The 18,811-nt window shown below is 48.7% G+C and overlaps 1 protein-coding gene across 1 annotated transcript in view; it reads left to right on the forward strand.

The window, feature by feature from the left end:
- The first annotated feature begins 3,564 nt into the window (after window positions 1–3,564).
- CHRAC1 (chromatin accessibility complex subunit 1) overlaps window positions 3,565–18,811 on the forward strand; it is a 68,166-nt gene continuing 52,919 nt past the window's right edge. The window contains exon 1 of the mRNA XM_069621682.1: window positions 3,565–3,838. Within this exon, the coding sequence (XP_069477783.1) occupies window positions 3,707–3,838 (132 nt within the window). The 5' untranslated portion in view covers window positions 3,565–3,706. The remainder of the gene's footprint in view (window positions 3,839–18,811) is intronic.

Below are 18,811 nucleotides of genomic sequence, written 5' to 3' on the forward strand. Positions count from 1 at the left end.
AGTCCATACGAAGAACGAATCTGTTGTCAAGAGCGATTACCCAACACTTTTCTCGGAGGAGCCGGGGCACATTAAAAGTTTCATTCACAAGATCGTGCTCAAAAGAAATGCCGTCCCTGTCAAGCACCGGGTGAGACCAGTACCGGCCACAGCAAGGGACACCCTTAGACAACAGCTAGACAAAATGAAGAGGGAAGGAGTGATAGAAGAAATTGAAGCGTCCGAATGGCTGAGCCCAGTCGTCCTGATAAAGAAACCCCAGTCACAGGAATTAAGGGTGTGCATAGACCTGCGCAGCCTAAACTTAGAAGTTATCACAGACAACTACCCGCTCCCAAGCATAAACGAACTCATATTATTAATGAAAGAGGCCAAAATATTCTCAAAACTTGACATGAGAAATGCATATCATCAGATACAGCTCCACGAAGAATCGAAACCCCTTACAGCATTTATCACGCCATTTGGCACATTTCAATTCACTAAAATGCCTTTCGGGTTGTCGTCAGCCGCGTCGGCATTTCAGCGCATGATGGACGTCCTACTAAGGAAAGTCAAAAATGTAGTATATTTTCAAGATGACATATTGGTTTATGCAAGAGACAAGCAGACGCACGATACCACCCTCAAACTGGTTCTCAACAAACTACAAAATGCAGGAGTGCGTTTACGTCACGAGAAATGCTCATTTGGAGTAAAAGAGGTTGAATACCTGGGGTACAGAATTTCGGAAAAGGGGATCAGCCCGAAGGAAAATCTTATGCAAGCCATCACCAAAGCTCCTGAACCTGCCACCAAAGAAGAGGTGAGGTCTTTTCTAGGATTGGCTGAGTACTACGCGAAATTCATACCGAAGTTTTCAGAAACCACGTCACCCCTACGCGACCTACTTAAAAAAGGGACAGAATTTTCGTGGAGAGAACCTCAGAAGAGAGCGATGGACACCATAAAGCAACACATCATGAAAGCTCCATGTCTACAACCCTTTAACCCAGAGTGGGATACGGTCATTACCACTGACGCCAGTGCGTACGGACTAGGAGCAGTGCTAACGCAGAGGAGAGGTGACACCGAACATGTGGTGGCCTTTGCGTCGAAGGCACTATCAGAGGCGGAACAGAACTACTCTACGATTGAAAAAGAAATGCTAGCATGCGCATGGGCAGTCGAACATTTCAGAACCTATGTGTGGGGCACAAAGTTCAAGCTGGTGACAGATCACAAGCCGCTCATTCACATGCTCAGCCCAGGAGGCACCAAAACATCCACGCCCAGACTAGCTCGCATTGCAGCGAAACTACAGGAATACACATTCGAAATCCATCACATCTCAGGATGGAAAAACTCGCAAGCCGACTGCAGGTCGAGACTGCCAGAGAACAAAGAAAGAGCTACCACATTCCTACACGGAGAATGCATTGTCGCATCCATCTCAGACATAAGGGACCCAGACTACTTGGAACTCAGTGAGAGACACTGGGAAGAAGAAGACGGGAAGGACCCAATCATGGCCAAGATTCGCAAATGGATCAAAGAAGGCTGGCCAAATGAGAAAATTCTGCCGGAAGGCATGAGACCATATTGGAAGGTGCAAGATGAGTTGTCGGAAACAGAGGGGATAATCATGAAAATGGATCAAATCATCCCCCCCACAGGAATGAGGCGCACCATACTCTGCAGGGCCCACGCGGGACACCTAGGGAACACGATGACTCGCCGCAGGGTGAGAGAAGCTTACTGGTGGCCGTCTATGGACCAAGAAATACGCACCATGATAGAGCGCTGCCATGAATGCCTAAACAGTGACAAAAGACTGAAGGTTCGACAAGCACCTCTCATTCCCACGGAGATACCAGAAGCCGTATGGTCCAAAGTGGGCATAGACTTCATAGGGCCCCTGGAGGCGATGGAAACGGAACACAAATACGGCATAGTGCTGGTCGACTATTTATCCAAGTGGGTCGAAGCCGAGTTTGTCCCGAACATAACCACAGAGACGGTCATAGAGGTACTCACTGAAATATTTCAAAGGGAAGGTCTCCCCAAAGAAGTCGTCACAGACAATGGAGTGCAACTAGTGTCCAAAGACACGGTAGCATTTTTAAGAAAGAACCACATCAAACAAAAGAAAGCGGCCTTATATCACTCCCAGGCGAATGGACTTGTGGAGAGAGCGAACAGGTTCATAAAAGGGGCCATCCAACTGGCAACAGCGTCGGGAATGGACCCCCTCAAAACTACCAAAGAAGCCATAGCGGCCCACAGGCTCACGCCTAATGGAATTACTCAAATATCCCCGTTCAAAATGTTGAGAGGGAGGAGTGCGGCATCCACCCTCATTCCACCATGGCTGGCGAAAGCAAGGGAAGATGAAGCAGTTGACATGACAGAAGTGGTATGGCGCATGGAGAGAAACAAGTCACGCATGAAATCGTGGAGTGATGAAAGAAGAAGGACGAAGCAAGCGCCCAACATAGAAGAAGGGGACTGGGTCAAAATTAAACTGCCAAGAAAGGACCAAGCCACAGGATCCCGGTATAGTCGGCCCATAAAGGTCACTCACAAAGGAATCAATCACGTCCGCACAGAAGATGGGCGCACGTGGAACTTTGAAAGGGTAGCATTATACCAGCAAAGGCAAGAAGAAGAGAGGACCCAAGAGACACCCCACGTAGAAACCGAAAGAGATGACTGGAGAAACGAGGAACGAGAAACAGAAGGAAACGATGGAGTAAAAGATGCAACCGAAACAGAACGGGAAGAATCCTGTGAAAGTCCAGAACCGGAGCAGCAGAGACCATGCCCTGCAACCAGTGAGAGGCCCCGAAGGGAGCACAGAAGACCGGTGAGGTACAATGACTATGTGTTACAGTGAACCCATTCCGCCTTTGTAAAAAGGGAGGTGTGTAGAGATGTCCCGAGAGCCCCGCTCTCGCGAGATCTCGCTCGCGCCATCAGCTCCGCCCCCGCGCGCTACGCGCGCATTACGGGACGAGCTGAGGACGCGGACAGCGGCGTCTTCCCGGCTCCTCCGAGCACGGGACGAATTTAAGGATTGTAGCTGCATCCTTTAGGCACAGCAGCCAAACTCCTGTTGGCCACGTTGGCCCATTAAATCCTGGACACCATCTGCACTATATCTGATCCTGAGTCAGTAGAAAATAAAGCCTTGGTGAAACCCCTGCCTGGCTCCTGTCTTCCTTCATCCACAAATTTACTGCTTTGGAATTACCTTATTAGGATTGCTTTGGAATTACCCTTATTTTAGGAGAAAGAAACAAAACAGGATGTGCCCACACCCACTAGATTGGTCAGTACTGCACTTCATGCTTCCATTGAAGGCACTACCTGCTAATAGTTATGTCTTTGTTTTGAAAAAATCGAGTTCATCTCCATTCTGTCTCAGTGTCCTCTTTAGTTAAGGGGTTCTGTGATATCACTGTAGCATATTAAGAGTGGAGAGAGTGGATAAAAGAAACTACTGATGTTTTGTGGAACATTGCTTGGCTTTACTTACACCTAAAATGGCCACTGTAAAAGGCAACCGAAGAGGCGCGGTCTAGTGTTTATTATGCACGTCTTCTAGCGTGAAGTCTGGCGCGTGCGTTCTGATGCCGGTACACGGTGCTGCCCACTGAATGGAGCGGCAGTTTCATTCTTGTTGTTGTTTGGCCCTCCGCAGATTGCTAGCGCTGCCAGAGACAACATGGCAGGTACAAGCGGCGCCGACAACCGACTGGTGTCGCTGCCACTGTCTCGCATTCGGGTCATTATGAAAAGCTCCCCGGACGTGTCTAACATCAACCAGGACGCGCTGCTGCTCACAGCCAAAGCCACGGTGAGGCCGGCTGGAGCGCTGGGGATGTGGGGACTTGTAGAATACGAGGCGGTTACACAGAGTGTCGGGAGTAAACTGGGACCTAGAAAGAGTGCGGTGCAACAGCCAGTACAGCTATGGCAGGGGTCTGCAACCTGTGGCTCTGCAGATGCTTTGGACTACAACTCCCATGGTCCCTCGCCATTGGCTATGTTGGCTAGGGCCGATGGAAGTTGCAGTCCAAAACGTCTGTAGAGCCAAAGGTGGCAGACCCCTGAGCTATGCGGATTACAGAGACGGGTCGGCAGCGTTGGGGGCACGGGGGAACAGCAGAGTGCGACAGAGTACTAAAACGACAACTAAAAGAGGAATGCGATAAGATGGAGAACTGCACAAGAGCGACCCCAATTAATTTAGCGCCTCTGCGTGTATTTGAAAGTGCCCCGTTGTTGTTTTTATCCATGAACGTTCACTACGATACATGTAAAAGGTTTGGGCATAAGAATTCCTTATTTATTAACTTTACGGTACGATGTTTCAAGTGTCAAAATTAGTAATTGGCATAATAATATCCCAGGGAATGATATCACGTGCCCTTTGACCCGATGAGATTAGATGACCTTGATCAGAGAAAATGCTTTCAATCCTGGCAGTGCCTGCAGGACAACTTCTGAGCCGAAGTAAACTAAATCAAATGACAACTCAACCTTCTGCTTAGGTTTTTTTTTTTTTTTTTTTGTCCTCACCCTACTGGCCAAAAGTAAGCATTTTATATGGCACATACAATATATTGCCTCCACTCCTTTGACCTGTGGATTAATAACCTGCTACTCTGTGTATTTCTTTTTACCATGGCACCTTTCGTGTTCTATTTTTCCCAATCTGTTTAATATGCCCCCGCTGTTGCAATCACGTTCCAAAAACACTGATCGTCCGTCCAATGACGCTTTGACGTTCCCTTCCAATTTTTTTTAAGATGCACGTGCTGTATGCTAATCAACTGCTTGCATGCTAAATCTCAGTATTTAAAACATGCATTCCCCAGACAGGGAAGTATCCAGCATGGGTTGAGTGGGTTGTAAACTGAAAAAAAAATCCTGTTTTTAGAAGGCAATCGGGATCTCCCAATATGTGTTCAAAGAACAGAGCTAGACCAAATCCTATGTCGGATTATGCTCAACTCTATTCTTTACTTCTCGTGCAGCCAACTGAAAAGTTCACAACATTACGTACAAACAATAAAAGAACTACAGTACCCTCAGGCATTTGGTGAATTTCGTAGTTTGTGTTGTATAAAGATCAGACCCTCAGTAGTGTTATAACCTTAGATGTATTGATAAGCATTAGTGGCAGCATAAATAAAGTAATTACAGAACACAGGCTTCACTGCATTGTAATGTCCAAGTCTCTGAGCTTTCTCCTAGTCTTTAGGGCTATGACCAGATTCTGGCTCATGTTGGAGGAGCGCCGGGAGCTGCTGCTGCTCCTTGGCTCTATAGCCTTTCCCAATGTGGATGCCGCTCCCTGCAGTCTTCCGCGCCTCTCGCATCAAATCATTGCAAGATCTTTGCTTTCTCACTGTTTCCTGGTAGCCTGGACAGGCAGTCCGCTTGGGACACCAGCTTGAATTTTGTGTGCCAGATGTAGGTCCTTAAGTACTCCACCGCCCATGCGCAGGCTAACATCTCTTTTCCCACTGTCAAGTAATTTCTTTCGGCTTTGGATAATGCAGTGGATGCAAATGCCACTCCTCTCTTCTGGGTCAGCACAGCTCCTAACCTGTACGCACTGGCGTCTGTGGGGTTTGTGTCCCACTTGGGATTGAATGGCTGTAAGCACAGGGCTTTCACAATCCTTTCCTTTATAGCTTCGACCGCTTCCTTCAGCGCCTGTGACCATGTACACTCGGCTCCCTTTTTGAGCAGATCTCTTAACGTTGTGCTGACCTCCGAGAAATTGTGAATCAACTTGGCGTAGTATTCTGCAAGACCCCCCAAAAAGGATCTTCACTTGTCCTTGTTTGCCAGTTCCGGGGCTTTTACGATGGCCTGCACCAGGGTTTGCTTGTGGCTGATCCCCCTGACTGGATATCTTGTATCCTAGATATTCCATTTCCTTGGCCCTCAGTGCACACTTGTACCCAAACTTGACACCTGCTTCTTGGAGCTTATTGAGGACTTCTTAGTATTCTGGCATGCGTGTGCTCGTCTTCAGCGTAGACTAATATATTGTGTTTGAAAATATGAGCCGTCCCTCAGCAACAAATCCATCATCTACTGGAATGCAGAGGCTGCTGATAGGCCGAACAGCATCTTGGTGAACTGATGGGGGCCGAACGGGGTGATGAATGCGGTTAGGGGCCCAGATTCTTTATGCAAATGTATCTGGTGATAGATCTGTCGTATCCAGGTTGGGGAAATTCCTTGGCCTCCTTCATCATTAGTATGAGTTCATTTATACTGTGGAGGGGATAGCTGTCCGCTGCAGAGGCCTATGTGTACTTTCAAGTCCTCCGAGTTATGTTTTTTTAATTGGCACCACCAGACTTAGCCACTCCGATGCTTCCACTTCTTCGATGGTGCCTTCTTTAACAATTTCTTGTCAATCTCAACTTTAGCATGTTTCTAGCCGTCGCCGGCACGGGACGTACTTTGTGCTTCACCGGGACTGCATTGCTTTTGAGCATTATCCTATGCACGTACTTCTTGATTCTTCATGGCCCTTCGGAAAACAGTTTGGGCAAGTGTTCTTTCCACACTGGCATTCCTCCTGCGTTGCCTGCTAATAATTGATCCTCTGTGCTGGGATCCAACTTAATCTTTAGGCTGGCTTGATCGTCCCACCCCAGGACCGCTGGACCTTCACTGGCCGAATACACTCTGGTCCTGGTCTCCCTACCTTTGAACTCAATGACACCGTTGATGTATCCCAATAAACTGTTGGTGCTGAGTATTTCTACTTTATCGCTTCCCACCATCTCTTTATACGTGTGTATTTTTAAGTCGGGCCTGGACTTCCACATTACCCGAACTACCAGCAAACTCTGCATCTGCCCGCTGTTTCGTCGTTGGCTCTCGTAATCTCAGAGGTTTTGTCCAGCTGGAGATCTTCTTTCTCCATGTTGAACTTGTCCTGCACCTTCCTGCTATTTGTGTGTACCGTCACCATGTCACAAATCATGCCTTCTGCAATATTTCCGAAGTTGTACAGGGCCGCCAACTCGCGTAGCTTTGTGACGTAGTCCTCCACGGGTTCAGAAGCTTCTTGTTTGCCACCATAGAACCTAATTCTATGCAATACTGTGTTTTCTTTGCTGGCGAATCATCTTACAATCCTCCTCACGGCTTTCTTGTAGACATCATCCTCATCCCCCGCCAACGCTTCTGGTGTGAGACTGGCAGACACTCTTTTTGTCCTTGGACTTCTAAAGCATTTAGAACCATTGACATGCGCCAAGCAGCTTTGTATTCTGTACCTCCCAGCGCATCCACATATGTTGTAAATAAAGGTTCCTATTGAGGCCATGGAATTGTGGGCCTATCTGGAGTTTGCAGAAAAGGCGGGGGTGGTGTTACACCTTGCATGGTGGGTCGGGGGGGGTCTCAGTCGCACCTCGTTGGCAATTATGTTGTATAAAGATCAGACCCTCAGTAGTGTAACCTTGGATTCATTTATCAGCATAAGTGGCAGCATAAATAAAGGTAATTGCAAAACACAGTTAGCTTCACTGCATTGAAATGTCAGAGTCTCCTGAGTTTTCTCATAGTCGTTAGGGCTAGGACCAGTCTCTGACTCCTCATGCAGGAGGAGCGCCAGGAGCCTTTGCTTCTCTGTGGTTCTCCAGTCTTCCCCAATGCGGATGCCGCTCCCGGCAGCCTTCTGCGCCTCTTGCATCAAATCTCACGAGATCTCGACGTTGGCGAGTCTCGTGAGTAGTCCTACATTTGTCCTTGTTTCTCATGTAACCTTTGTGATCAATCACTGTCCTTCTACACCTCCAACTCCCCTTGACCTCCGTACATCTTCCTCTTTATTTGCTGCTCAAGCAGCTGATAAGTGCTTTCACTTTTATAATCATTTGTCGTGGTTGTTGTGGGATGGTTTAATGTCCAGAGTGTGTGATATATCGATTTGCGAGGCAGGCGCGCGTAATGTGGTGGGGCTTATCCGCATTAGGTAGTGGAACAGGCTGCAACGGGGCTGTCGGGATCCAGTGTCAGGAGAGCGAGCGCGGCAGCAGGATACAGTAATTTCACAGAAGTAGTCGCAGAGTGCGACGGGACAGTTGAGGTTCCAGCGATCTTGTGTACTTGCGTGGATACCGTATTGTTGAGAGGGTGAACGTAGGCAAAGTGATTGCAAGAATAATTTCGGAAAGTGACTAATGACATTTAACGAGGCACACATCCAGGCGCCACCTGCTGGCTTTAGTAGGCACTGAATACAGGCAGCAGTTAACAGGGGTTTCATCCAGGTGCCACATGCTGGTTACAGTAGGTAGCACATCTAGGGAGGCAGATATCCAGTCAACTGCACATAATACAGCGGCCCCAGTATCAAAAGAAATATGGGATCAGTCCCAAGACAAACTGCTCTCCACTCAGACGGTCACAATCCCTGGAGTTGATTCGTGTCACACGGACACAGTCCCAGGAGAAACTGTAAGCATTGTACCCACATAGACCCGCTGTGAAAGAAAGAACTGTTAACGGGGCAGACCCAGGTAAACTGCTACACTTCCACAGAGTAGTCCAGTAAAGCGGAGATCATCATGAGCAGGAGAGAATATCTCCCGTGAGGACTTGGATATTCCACATACTAATAGTGGCAGGACGAGTCAAGCGGTTCAGAGGGCATTGAAGCCAGTCTTTGTCCGTATAATAACATATGGGCATAGTGGATGAGCTATTGGCCTTCTTTCAGGACATGCACGAGCGGTATATGTGATTTTAATGACCACAATTACAGAGTGGTAAATTTCATTGTGGAAAAAATACAGAAAAACACTGAATTTTCTTTTTTAAATAATTTGGGGGCGGGGGGGTTCCCCCAATCTCAATTGTTTTTACCCTTATAATGCCACCCTAACCCCTTTACTCCACTATCCTTTATTTAATTAATGTTTGCATTGTTTTTTGGTATTATGTTTCCACTCTGTAATGTCTTAGATATATTGACTGGATACCATGCACAAGTTTAGGAAGAGATCCTTATAGCTAAAAAGGGGTAAGAAAGAAAACCTGCAGGGCACACAGCACCCATACCCCCTTGGGTATGCCACACAAGAAGCACAGTGGCAAGAGAAGGGCAATCTCATGGGACCGGTATGGAGACACAAGCTCGGATGATTTTGCAGAAGAGATCTGGCGGAAGCAGTGAGGAATTGTATGAGAGAAGCACATCCGAGTCAGATGAGTCATCGCCCAGCAGTGCTAAGAAGCACACGGTCAGGAGGAAAAGACCAGCGGATGACGAGGAACCGAGGGAAGAATTTGGTCCGACCAAGTAATGGGCGATATGGTAGCTGCCGTCATTGCTGAGGCTATTGCTGCGGTTATGTAAACGTAGTCAATTCTAGAGAACGTAGCGTGAGGTGTGGAGTAGAAGGTGAAGGCTGTTCGGGTTGGATTCATGCATCTCCAGGCATCCGTGAGATTGTAGGCGTTCATCATATCTACAATCCAGGAGTGTCCGTTGCCCTGTGAAGGGGTTGTGGACGGGGTGCCTGCTTGTCTGTCCCTATCCGGGTCCATTACTGACGAGAACACCAACCCCGTCTTTTTTAAGTGGGCCAGTGCCCCATTTCAGGTGGAGTACCCTCCTCTCCATTACTATATCGAGTTTCTTGCAGAAAGAGTATATCTAGATTGGCCCTCTTGAATTCTCGGGAAACTAGCGATCCTTTGGTGGGGGAATTTAGCCCCTTAACATTTAGCGTGCCAATTCTGAGTGTGCCATGCCTGTCACCTGATTTGTCATGTACTCCAATGAGTGTTGAGTCTTGTGAGTTTGTTGGTCACACCGCCTGTGTACGTATCGTAAATCGCTGCAGGGGAAGTCTTTTGATGGTTGTCCCACATCCAATGGGACAGAGAATTTTGGATTCCCTCCCCCTTTCCTGGGCATTGAACTCAATACCCGTTGTCAGCAGTTCCAATTTTCAGCACAACATTTCCCCTACAAGGAACACAACTTGGGTTGATGGCGTCCAAGACAAGCCAGGTGCTTGCAACCGACCTACTATCGGACCGTCCGTGAGGGTCGTAACCACGCGACTCCCCAGCACGAATATCATCTCACCAACAGTTTGAGTCCCCCCTGTTCTTAAAATGTCAATTACAACTTAACGCACAACAACAACAATTATCACTGAGTAATGAATGTAGTGATACATGCGATTTCGGGTTCCCTTGCAGACAGTGGATCATCCGTCCTGGGTCTGGAGACCAATTCGTCACAGGCCAGCTCTGGTGGCTGTGATGTGCCGGTTTCCAACGTGACGGAGGGACTCCGAGATCATGATTCCTGAATAGGCCTCGCCGGGTCGGAAGATACGTGCCTGCCACTTCATTTGGCATTTTCTGGCATGTCGTTGGGTCGTCTGTATTTTCTAGCTCCTTTGACATTCTTCCTTCTCGGGCCTCGGGGTTCCCTCTGCACTCCCTCTCGTGATGATTCGTCTTGTGACCCCTCTTTGGGGCCGGTGTCGAGGAGATCCGCGATGCAATCACAAATCTCTTCTTCGGAGTGCTGCCATGTTCGAACGTTAGGGAGAAGGGATAACCCCATCTATATCTTGTGCCCTGGTCTTTGAGCCATCTGGTTAGCGGGCCACACAGGCGACGCATGGCTAAGGTGAGCGAGGATAGGTCCTGAAAGATGGTTATTTGGGCTCTACCAAGGGTGAGGGTGTCGCCTGATCTGGCTATAGTGAGAATCCTCATTCTGTCCAGATATCTATGAAATCTGGCAAGGGCTGATCTCGGACCCCCTGGTGGGCCTCCCGCTCTGTGTATTCTTTCTATTGTGGGTTTGTCGATATTCTCATCCGCTGTTAGGATTCTAATGATGTAATTTATGGTGTGTTTAAGGTCTTCCTCTGTTTCCCCCTCTCGTTCTGTAATCCCAAAAATGTGCAGGTTGTTACGCCTCTCCCTGTTTTCTAAATCGTCTATCTTCAGCCAGATGTCGTCTTCTCTTTTCTCTATATTGCGCATGCGGAGGTCCAGCTGGGTTTCCAGTGTGTCAATTGAGGCTTGGTTGTTCTCGACACTTTCGAGCCTCTCCTCCAATATTGTCCACCCTCTGGGTCATTTTGTCGATGTTGGCGCCCATGTTTCTGAGTTCGCTGAGGAGGGCGGCTATGTCCCCGTTGGTAGCCGCGGGCAGTTCTAGGTTCGGGGTGTAGGCGTATTTGGCTAGTTTGGATTTGGTGCTCATGCGTTGTGTAGGTGCGAGGAGGCACTCGCCCCTGGAACGGGGGCACTACCCTCAACACCAAGTCAATGAGCCAGTACTGGAGTGCGTTGCAGCGCAATCTCCGGAGAGTCCTGGGTAACAAGAGTCCAGTGTTGGGAAGAGGCACACGCCCTGGCGTCAGGGGCTCTACGCTCTGGATGCATCACCTTATGTTCAGTTCCGTGCAGACCTCGGGTTCAGTGTGGGTTCCACAATGTGCCGGAGTGAATGCGGATTGACTCGTGGGCCTTGTTGAGTTTGCGTGGTGGGGGGGGGGGTCTCAGATCGGGTGGCCTGGGTCCCAGGAGTGTCTCTTGGAAGGTGTACAGAGGAGGGCACACGCCCCACGAGTGGGGGCCCAACCCTCTGTGGCGGGTTCAGTGTCGGGAGTTTGGAGGACGAGTTGAATAGGGGAGGCCTAGCTAGCGTCCAGATCCAGTGGCCAGAGGCGTTGGGTGCGATCCTCTTGGTCAGGGTTTGTGGTACGTGGCTTGCCCAGTCGACGGAATGGGGCTGGTGACACTGTACAGAGTCCGACGAGGGGTGAGGGATATTCTCCAGGAAATGGCGGGAGCAGCCTCCCCTGGCAGATGACTGCGGTTGCGCCACACACTCTCTCTCGTGAGGGGCCACTGTTCATGGGCATAAGGTCGAGGTTGGGCAGGCCTCTCGGGGAGCAGGCACAGCGTCTGTAATGGGCTAGTGCGTCGGTGAATGGAGAGGGGAGCACTCACTCTTATGGACTGTTTGTTTGTTTGTTTTTATTACTTATATTGCGCACCAGACCCAGGGGTAACCGGGCGCATTTTATAAGACAGCTCGAAGCTTAGTTACAAGATCACATGGCAAATAGAGCAACAAGAATAATATACAACAACATATACAGGAATATACAGCAAGTAAAAAGTGTAAAAGCATGTATTTACAGTCCTAAACAGAAATTTGTCGGCTTGAGTATGTCCAGGCAGTAGATGGTCTAAAGTGTGTCTGCAATTTTGATCCACGTTATAAGGTTGTGTCGGAAAGTGAGGTAGGTTTGGTCAGTCTTCAAGGTGGATGGTAGGGAGTTCCAGAGTTGAGCTGCTTTCACCTGAAAGCTGCAGCCACCGACTTTAGTCAGTTTGACTCTGGGTATAGATAGGTTATTGGAATAAGCAGATCTAGTAAGTCTTGTTGGTTTTAGTTTGGTGAATCTAGCAGATAGGTACTGCAGTGCGGCAGCGTTAAGGCATTTGTGGACCAAAGAGGCAACTTTTAGTTGGATTTTCTCCTGAGTAGAGAGCCAGTTGTTGGCTCGTCTGAGTGCGGTGATGTGGGTTCTCCTGGGAATGCAAAGTGCTGCTCTAAGCGCGTTGTTCTGCAGAATTTGAATTCTTTTTATGATTTCCTTGTTAGCCCCAATATAGAGTGAATTGCAGTAGTCCAGTTTTGATAACACGAGCACTCTTGCGAGTGTGATGCAGCTATCGTTTGATAGGAAGGGTTTGCCTGCTCTTATCAATTTACAGGTGTAGGCGGTTGCCGAAGCCATCGCATTGACCTGTTTGTTGAAAGAAAGGGTGGCGTCCAGGTAGAAACCCAGAGTTTTTACCACGTGGGCGGTTGTGATTTGGTTGTTGTCGATATTAAGAGGAGTAGTTGGGGTCCAGTTTTTTGAGGGTGGGGGGTGTGCCCAGGATGATGATTTCAGTTTTGTCCTCATTCAGACATAGACCGTGTGTGGCCATCCATGCCTGGATGATGAGATGCTCTGTTCACCCAGGCCAAATCCTTGTCGTAATCACCGGTAAGTGGTAGGAGAATCTGGGTATCATCTGCATAATTAGTGTAGGTGATACCCAGAAGGTCCAGATCATCGAAAAGGGGCTTAGTAAAGATGTTGTAAAGTGTAGGCGAAACACAAGATCCTTCGGGCACACCGCATGTGATGGGATGGAGTCCGCTGCCGCAGTGGTGGAGAAGACTCTCAATGTCCTGTTATTGAGGAAGGATTGGATCCAATTTGTGGCTTCTTCTGAGAAGTGCGCGGCTATATCCAGGTGCCTGCAAAGGACCTTTTGGTCAACAAGGTCAAATGCGGCTGATAAGTCCAGGAGGGGGGGTAAGGCTGGTTTGCCTTGATCCCTTAGCTCATCAATTTCCGCCTTTAGGTCTAAGAGGGCAGTTTCGGTTCCATGCTGGGGACGGAAGCCAGACTGCCGTACTCCTAGTAAATTGTTGTTTTCAAGGTGTTTCTGTATTTGTACGCCACTTTATGATTTTTAAGAGGAATGGCACAGTGGTGATTGGGCGGTAGTTCGTGGGTATGGCAGGGTCTAGCACCTGTTTTTTAAGCAATGGGAGTACCCAAGATTCTTTTAGGTTACTTGGTATGGACCCTGTAGCGAATGAGGCGTTAATGAGCTTTGAGATAAAGGGAGCCAGGTCTCTAGCTGTGTCCTTTATCAGTTGAGATGGACATTGATCCCCCTGGCAGTTAGATGGTTTGAGTGACAGTATGATTTTTTTCTGTCTCAATAATAGATACTTTGGAGAATTTGAAGCAAGGGTAGTTGGTGTTATTTTTAGGCGGGGTGATGGCTGTTTTGTGCTTAGTGTTGAGACTGAGCGAGGATTTTTTCGTGGCAATTTTAGAGTTATTACTTTATTAGCTAGGGCTTGCTGAATATTGGTGCACCATGTTTTATCTTTGACACAGTTGTCAGGCACTGGGATGGGGGATTCTATTTCCTTTAGGATAATGAAGAGTTCCTTCATGCTAGAGTCGGCTTGGGCTATTCTGGTGTTGTAAGTTTCCCTTTTGGCCGACAGTATTTCCTTTTTGTAGAGGGTAGATATATCTCTCAGGGTGCTCTTATTTTCTTCCGATGGTTGTAATTTCCATGCGACCTCGCATTGTCTTTTTTTTGGTGCGAAGAGTTTTTAGGTGGTGGGGTGTACCAGGGGTTGAGGTGGTCTTTGGGTTTGCTGCGTCTCACTTTGAGTGGTGCAATTATGTCCAAGGCAGAGGACATAACTTTGTTGTACTCGTTCACTAGTGTTTCAGAGTCCAGGCTGTCTGGTCTGGTAGTGAATTAAGTGTGGGGAGGATGAGCTGGAGAAGGTTGTCCAGGGTGATGTTTTTCTTGTTCCTGTTTGGGATGGATGGTGCTGGCTGGACTGAGGTGGTAGTAGGTCTGATCGTTTCTAGAGCAAATGTTATAAGGAGATGGTCTGTCCAAATTAGTGGGGAGATCGATAGGATGGAGGCATTGCAGTTATGGTCTGCCACCCAATCGAGTATTCTACCCTTGTTGTGGGTGGGGTGAAGTACTTTTTGTGAGAAGCCTAGTTCAGAGAGTAGGTTGGCTATTCGAGTTGCCTGTGGGTCATTTTGGTCATTGAAGCCTAGTTAAGATCCCCAAGTCGGATGACTTGTGATGATTGTTTTAGGTTATGTGATGGGATGGTAGAGATGTCCTCCTCAAAGGTTCCAATAGGGCCTGGAGGTCTATAAATAAGGTGGAAAGTGAGGGTTTGGGAGTTGTTAATAGCTAGTTTAGCTGTTAGGCTTTCACATGATTTAGTGTCGTTCGAGGGTGCTAGCCTGATGGATAGGTTGGATTTAATAATAAGGGCTATGCCCCCTCCGCGGGCTTCGCCTCTGTCTGCCCTTAGGATGGTGTAGCCGTTGGGGGTTGCTAACATAATGGCTGGTCCTGCGGCGGCGTGTAGCCAGGATTCCGTGATGGCCAGGAAGTCAAAACCTTCGGTCTGGATAAGATCAGCAATCTCAATGGCATGAGCAATCCAGGACCTAGCATTAACTAGTGCACCTTTTAGAAGTGGGCTGGTGGATGGGGGTGTGCATGTCTTTTCCTGGGTTGTGGCAGAAGTGTGCATACGTGCAATCTGTGTCTTTGGGTATAGACTGTGTGGTTTTTCTATGCCCCTATTAGGTATGGGTTTGCTACGGTAAAATGCGGTCAGTGTTCTGGCGCGTGGTTCACATAGTTTTGCAAGTCTGGCTCGGAGTCTAGCATTTCTAGATATGGCATTGCATGGTTTAGATTCGAAGGTTCTATGTTGTTGAGGTTCTTCAGTTTGGTCATTGCGACTCATTAATGGTTGAGGTAGAGTCTGTGTCATGGCAGGGGAGTGAGCTGAGCGTTGGGGGGGTGGTGTATTCAATGGTGGGAGTGAGTCTGGGTATGTGGACTAGGAGTGTTGTTAGAGTGAGAAGGGCTAATGTGGCTTGTAAGGTTTGCATCTTGTGACGTCACCGTGGAGGGTGGCAGATTGAACTAGGATAAAGCTGTGTAATCCGGCCTGATCAGGATTGGGGCCTGTGCGGATAAGGCAGATAACTCGGGTATAGTAGATGGCGTCTAAGTTTGGGACGGTGGCAATTGACTAGAGTACAATCGGCAGTACAGTTGACTCAGAGGCAGTAGGCTGCACATATGTGCAGGTGGTCCAGAGCAATGGGGCAGATGACTTAGGTGGAACATCTACATTTGATGTAGTAGCAATTGTCTAAGAGTAAATGCAGTTGTCATGGGCAGGTTGATGCAGTTATCATAAGTAGGCTAAATGCAACTTTCAAAATACAGCTTACAAAGGCATGCTAAATGTAGCTGTCATAGGCTGAGTGCAGATTATCATAGGTAGGCTAAGTCCAGCTTTCAAAGTACAGCTTTCAATAGGCAGGCTAAATGCATCTAACATAGGCAGGTTGAATGCAAGTTGTCATAGGTAGGTTAAATTCAACATTCAAAGTACAGCTTTCAATAGGCAGGCTAAATGCATCTAACATAGGCAGGTTGAATGCAAGTTGTCATAGGTAGGCTAAGTTCAGCTTTCAAAGCACAGCTTTCAATATGCAGGCTAAATGCAGCTAGCTTAGGCGGGCTGAATGCAGCATGATATCATTGGTAGGCTAAGTTCAACATTCAAAGTACAGCTTTCAATATGCAGGCTAAATGCAGCTATCATACTTGGGCAAATTCAGCTTTCGGCATGCAGCTTTAAGAGGACAGGCTGAATGTAGCTATCATAGGCTGGCTGAATGCTAGATTCACTTTCAGAGTGCAACTTTCAGGAACATACTAAGTGTAGCTATCATAGGCAGGCTAGATGCTGTTGTCAAGATATAAGATGTTATAACGGCAAGCTAGATTCAACATTCAGGCAGCGTACTTTAACGTTTAAGTTCAGCTATATTGGATGCAGAGTGCAGAAAGCAGTGTGCAAGTGTGTTGGAACAGTTGTATCACCAGGGACCGACTAAGATCCAAGTTGTAGGATGACATTCGCAATGGACTGTGTGTAGAATGAGTTTTTAAGAGGTACAGCATGCAAAGAGCAGTAGGTGTCTAGCGACCACAGTGACAGATCAATTCACACATGGAAGGCAAAGCAGGATGCTTATGAACTGGTCAGTATTGTCTCCGTGCAGTTTGAACATCAATAGTAGTGGGTGTGGGATTGTTGGGGGTCTGGCCTGAGTACTTAGTGCGAGTGGCAGGTAAGGAGACCGTGGCGGGCCGCTGGCGCTACCGACAGGCACAGACCGGCCCTTTGAGCAGAGGTCCACTGCCGGCTTGCGCCTTCCGGTGGTGCAGCGACCGTGATCAGGAGGGCTACAGCCAGTCAGCTGGCTGTCTGGAGGCGTCGATGTGTATTGGGTTGCTTAGCGACTGAAGGCAAAAATGCCGGCGGCCATTTTGGCAGCGTCGCTCGGCGAATTCTTGCGGATCGTGGAAGCTGGGCTTTAATGAATGGAACCAGCGTCGGGGACATAGAAGGGGGAGCAGAGAGATTCTAGGTGGGCCGCATGGACAGTGGAGGCGAGGAACACCCGGATGTGTTCAGTTTCTTTCCGCGGCGGTTGCGGCCTCGTCGAGTGGGGGAGGCCTCCTGCCCTCCGCGCTCCGGAGATGGAGGGCCTCAGGCTGTGCCGGGTGCGACGGAGTTGTCGCGCGGAACGGGAAGGGCCGCCTCCTCCTCCTCTGGGGTCAGGGGGGGGTCTCCTCGCTCCACGAGGGCCTGGGGGCTGCACGGTGAGGCGGGAACTGTCTTGGGGGCCCGCTGAGCGATCAGTGGTTCTGCGGGAAAGCAGAGGGCGGAGCCAGCAGTCCCGGGCTTCGCAGGTCCCAGTGCCCCGTCGTGCTGAGGGCCTGGAGGGAGAGGCACGATCCCGGAGGCTGTACTCGGGCTCTCTTAGACTTTTCAGTACCTTTTGGATAGAAGAACGGTTCCAGCTGGCTTCTCTTCCTGTACAGCTCTGCAGATCCTGTGTTCCTGGGACTCAGTCGTGGCGTCTGGAGGACTCGTGCACTGCAACCGGACGGTCGGCGACAGAAAAGGACCAACTATTCAGTGTCACTTCGTGGTTTCAGCTCCTCTCGTCTCTGCAAATAGCAACACTGCAGACTCTCGGCTGTCAAGATGGGCTTTCCTTGCATCTGGGGTCCAGCACTCTGAGGTGGCTCCGGCTCGGTCTGTCCTGCTTCGTGGGAGTCCGGAGGATCTTCCTGGAGCTCTTGGCGAACTTAAAAGAAACGCACACAAACTGGTGTTCCTCTCCCTGGCTCTTCGGTTCTAGTAGCAGCTGCAGTGGAATTTCAACCAGATTCGAGAGGATGTGTAGGTGGCTTACTTGGGAGTTGATTGGTCCCACCAACTCGAGGGGAGAGTCGTCCTTGCAGGGCTTCTCTAGTCGAGACACATTCGGAGGTTCAGCACAGCAGCAGTGCTTCACTGGGCAAACCAACGGTGCAGGAGTTGCAGCAGGCATCTCTTCAAGTTCTTTTTCGGATTCCTTCATCCAGTGGTCGACTCTGCCTTCCAAGCCAAAAAGTCTTACCTCCCTTGCTTCCTGCCCCCGCCAGACACCCTGGAGCCAGAGGCAAATCCCGCCAAAGACGAAACAAACAAAGGAACCAAACCTGGTTTGACGCACAGTGTAAATATCAAGAAGGACCTTCCCACAAAGAAATGGAAAAAAAGAAGACTGGGGCCATTTTTAATAAAATGGCACCCTTGGGTGCTTACTGCAGCTGCGAACGCAGCCCGTGATAAAGGCTCACCACAGTAGTTAAAAGTAAACCACTGCCACCAGCCATTCATCAGGGTAACATTAAAATGTTACATGATAAGCTAGACAAAGGGGATAGTAAGTAACCCCTCCAGCACCCTATTGTGAGATAGTGTGTGCTGGGTCTAGAAAGTTACAAATGTAAGCAAAGTAAATTTCACTTTACTGCTCTTGGAAACAGTAGTTTATCCAAGGGAAGGTATTTAAACCTTTGGGAAATCTGAAAGACTTCCCTGTGCCGCTGCACTGAAGGTGCTGTGTGACACAATGTAAAAGATGATGCCTATGGAGTTTGTCAGACTCCACAACTAAAAGAAACAGAGTTCAAATCACATTAAAAATACATGGGAGAGTGGGGAAAAGGGTCTCGCTCTCTCCAGGATAAAAATGGAAGTCCTCAGAATCCAGCAAAGTTGCTAAGGTAGAGAGGAATTGGCACACTTCTGAGAATTCTTCCC

The sequence above is a fragment of the Ambystoma mexicanum genome, chromosome 5q (genome assembly GCF_040938575.1).
Source record: "Ambystoma mexicanum isolate Mex_15411 chromosome 5q, UKY_AmexF1_1, whole genome shotgun sequence".
Classification (NCBI taxonomy): domain Eukaryota; kingdom Metazoa; phylum Chordata; class Amphibia; order Caudata; family Ambystomatidae; genus Ambystoma; species Ambystoma mexicanum.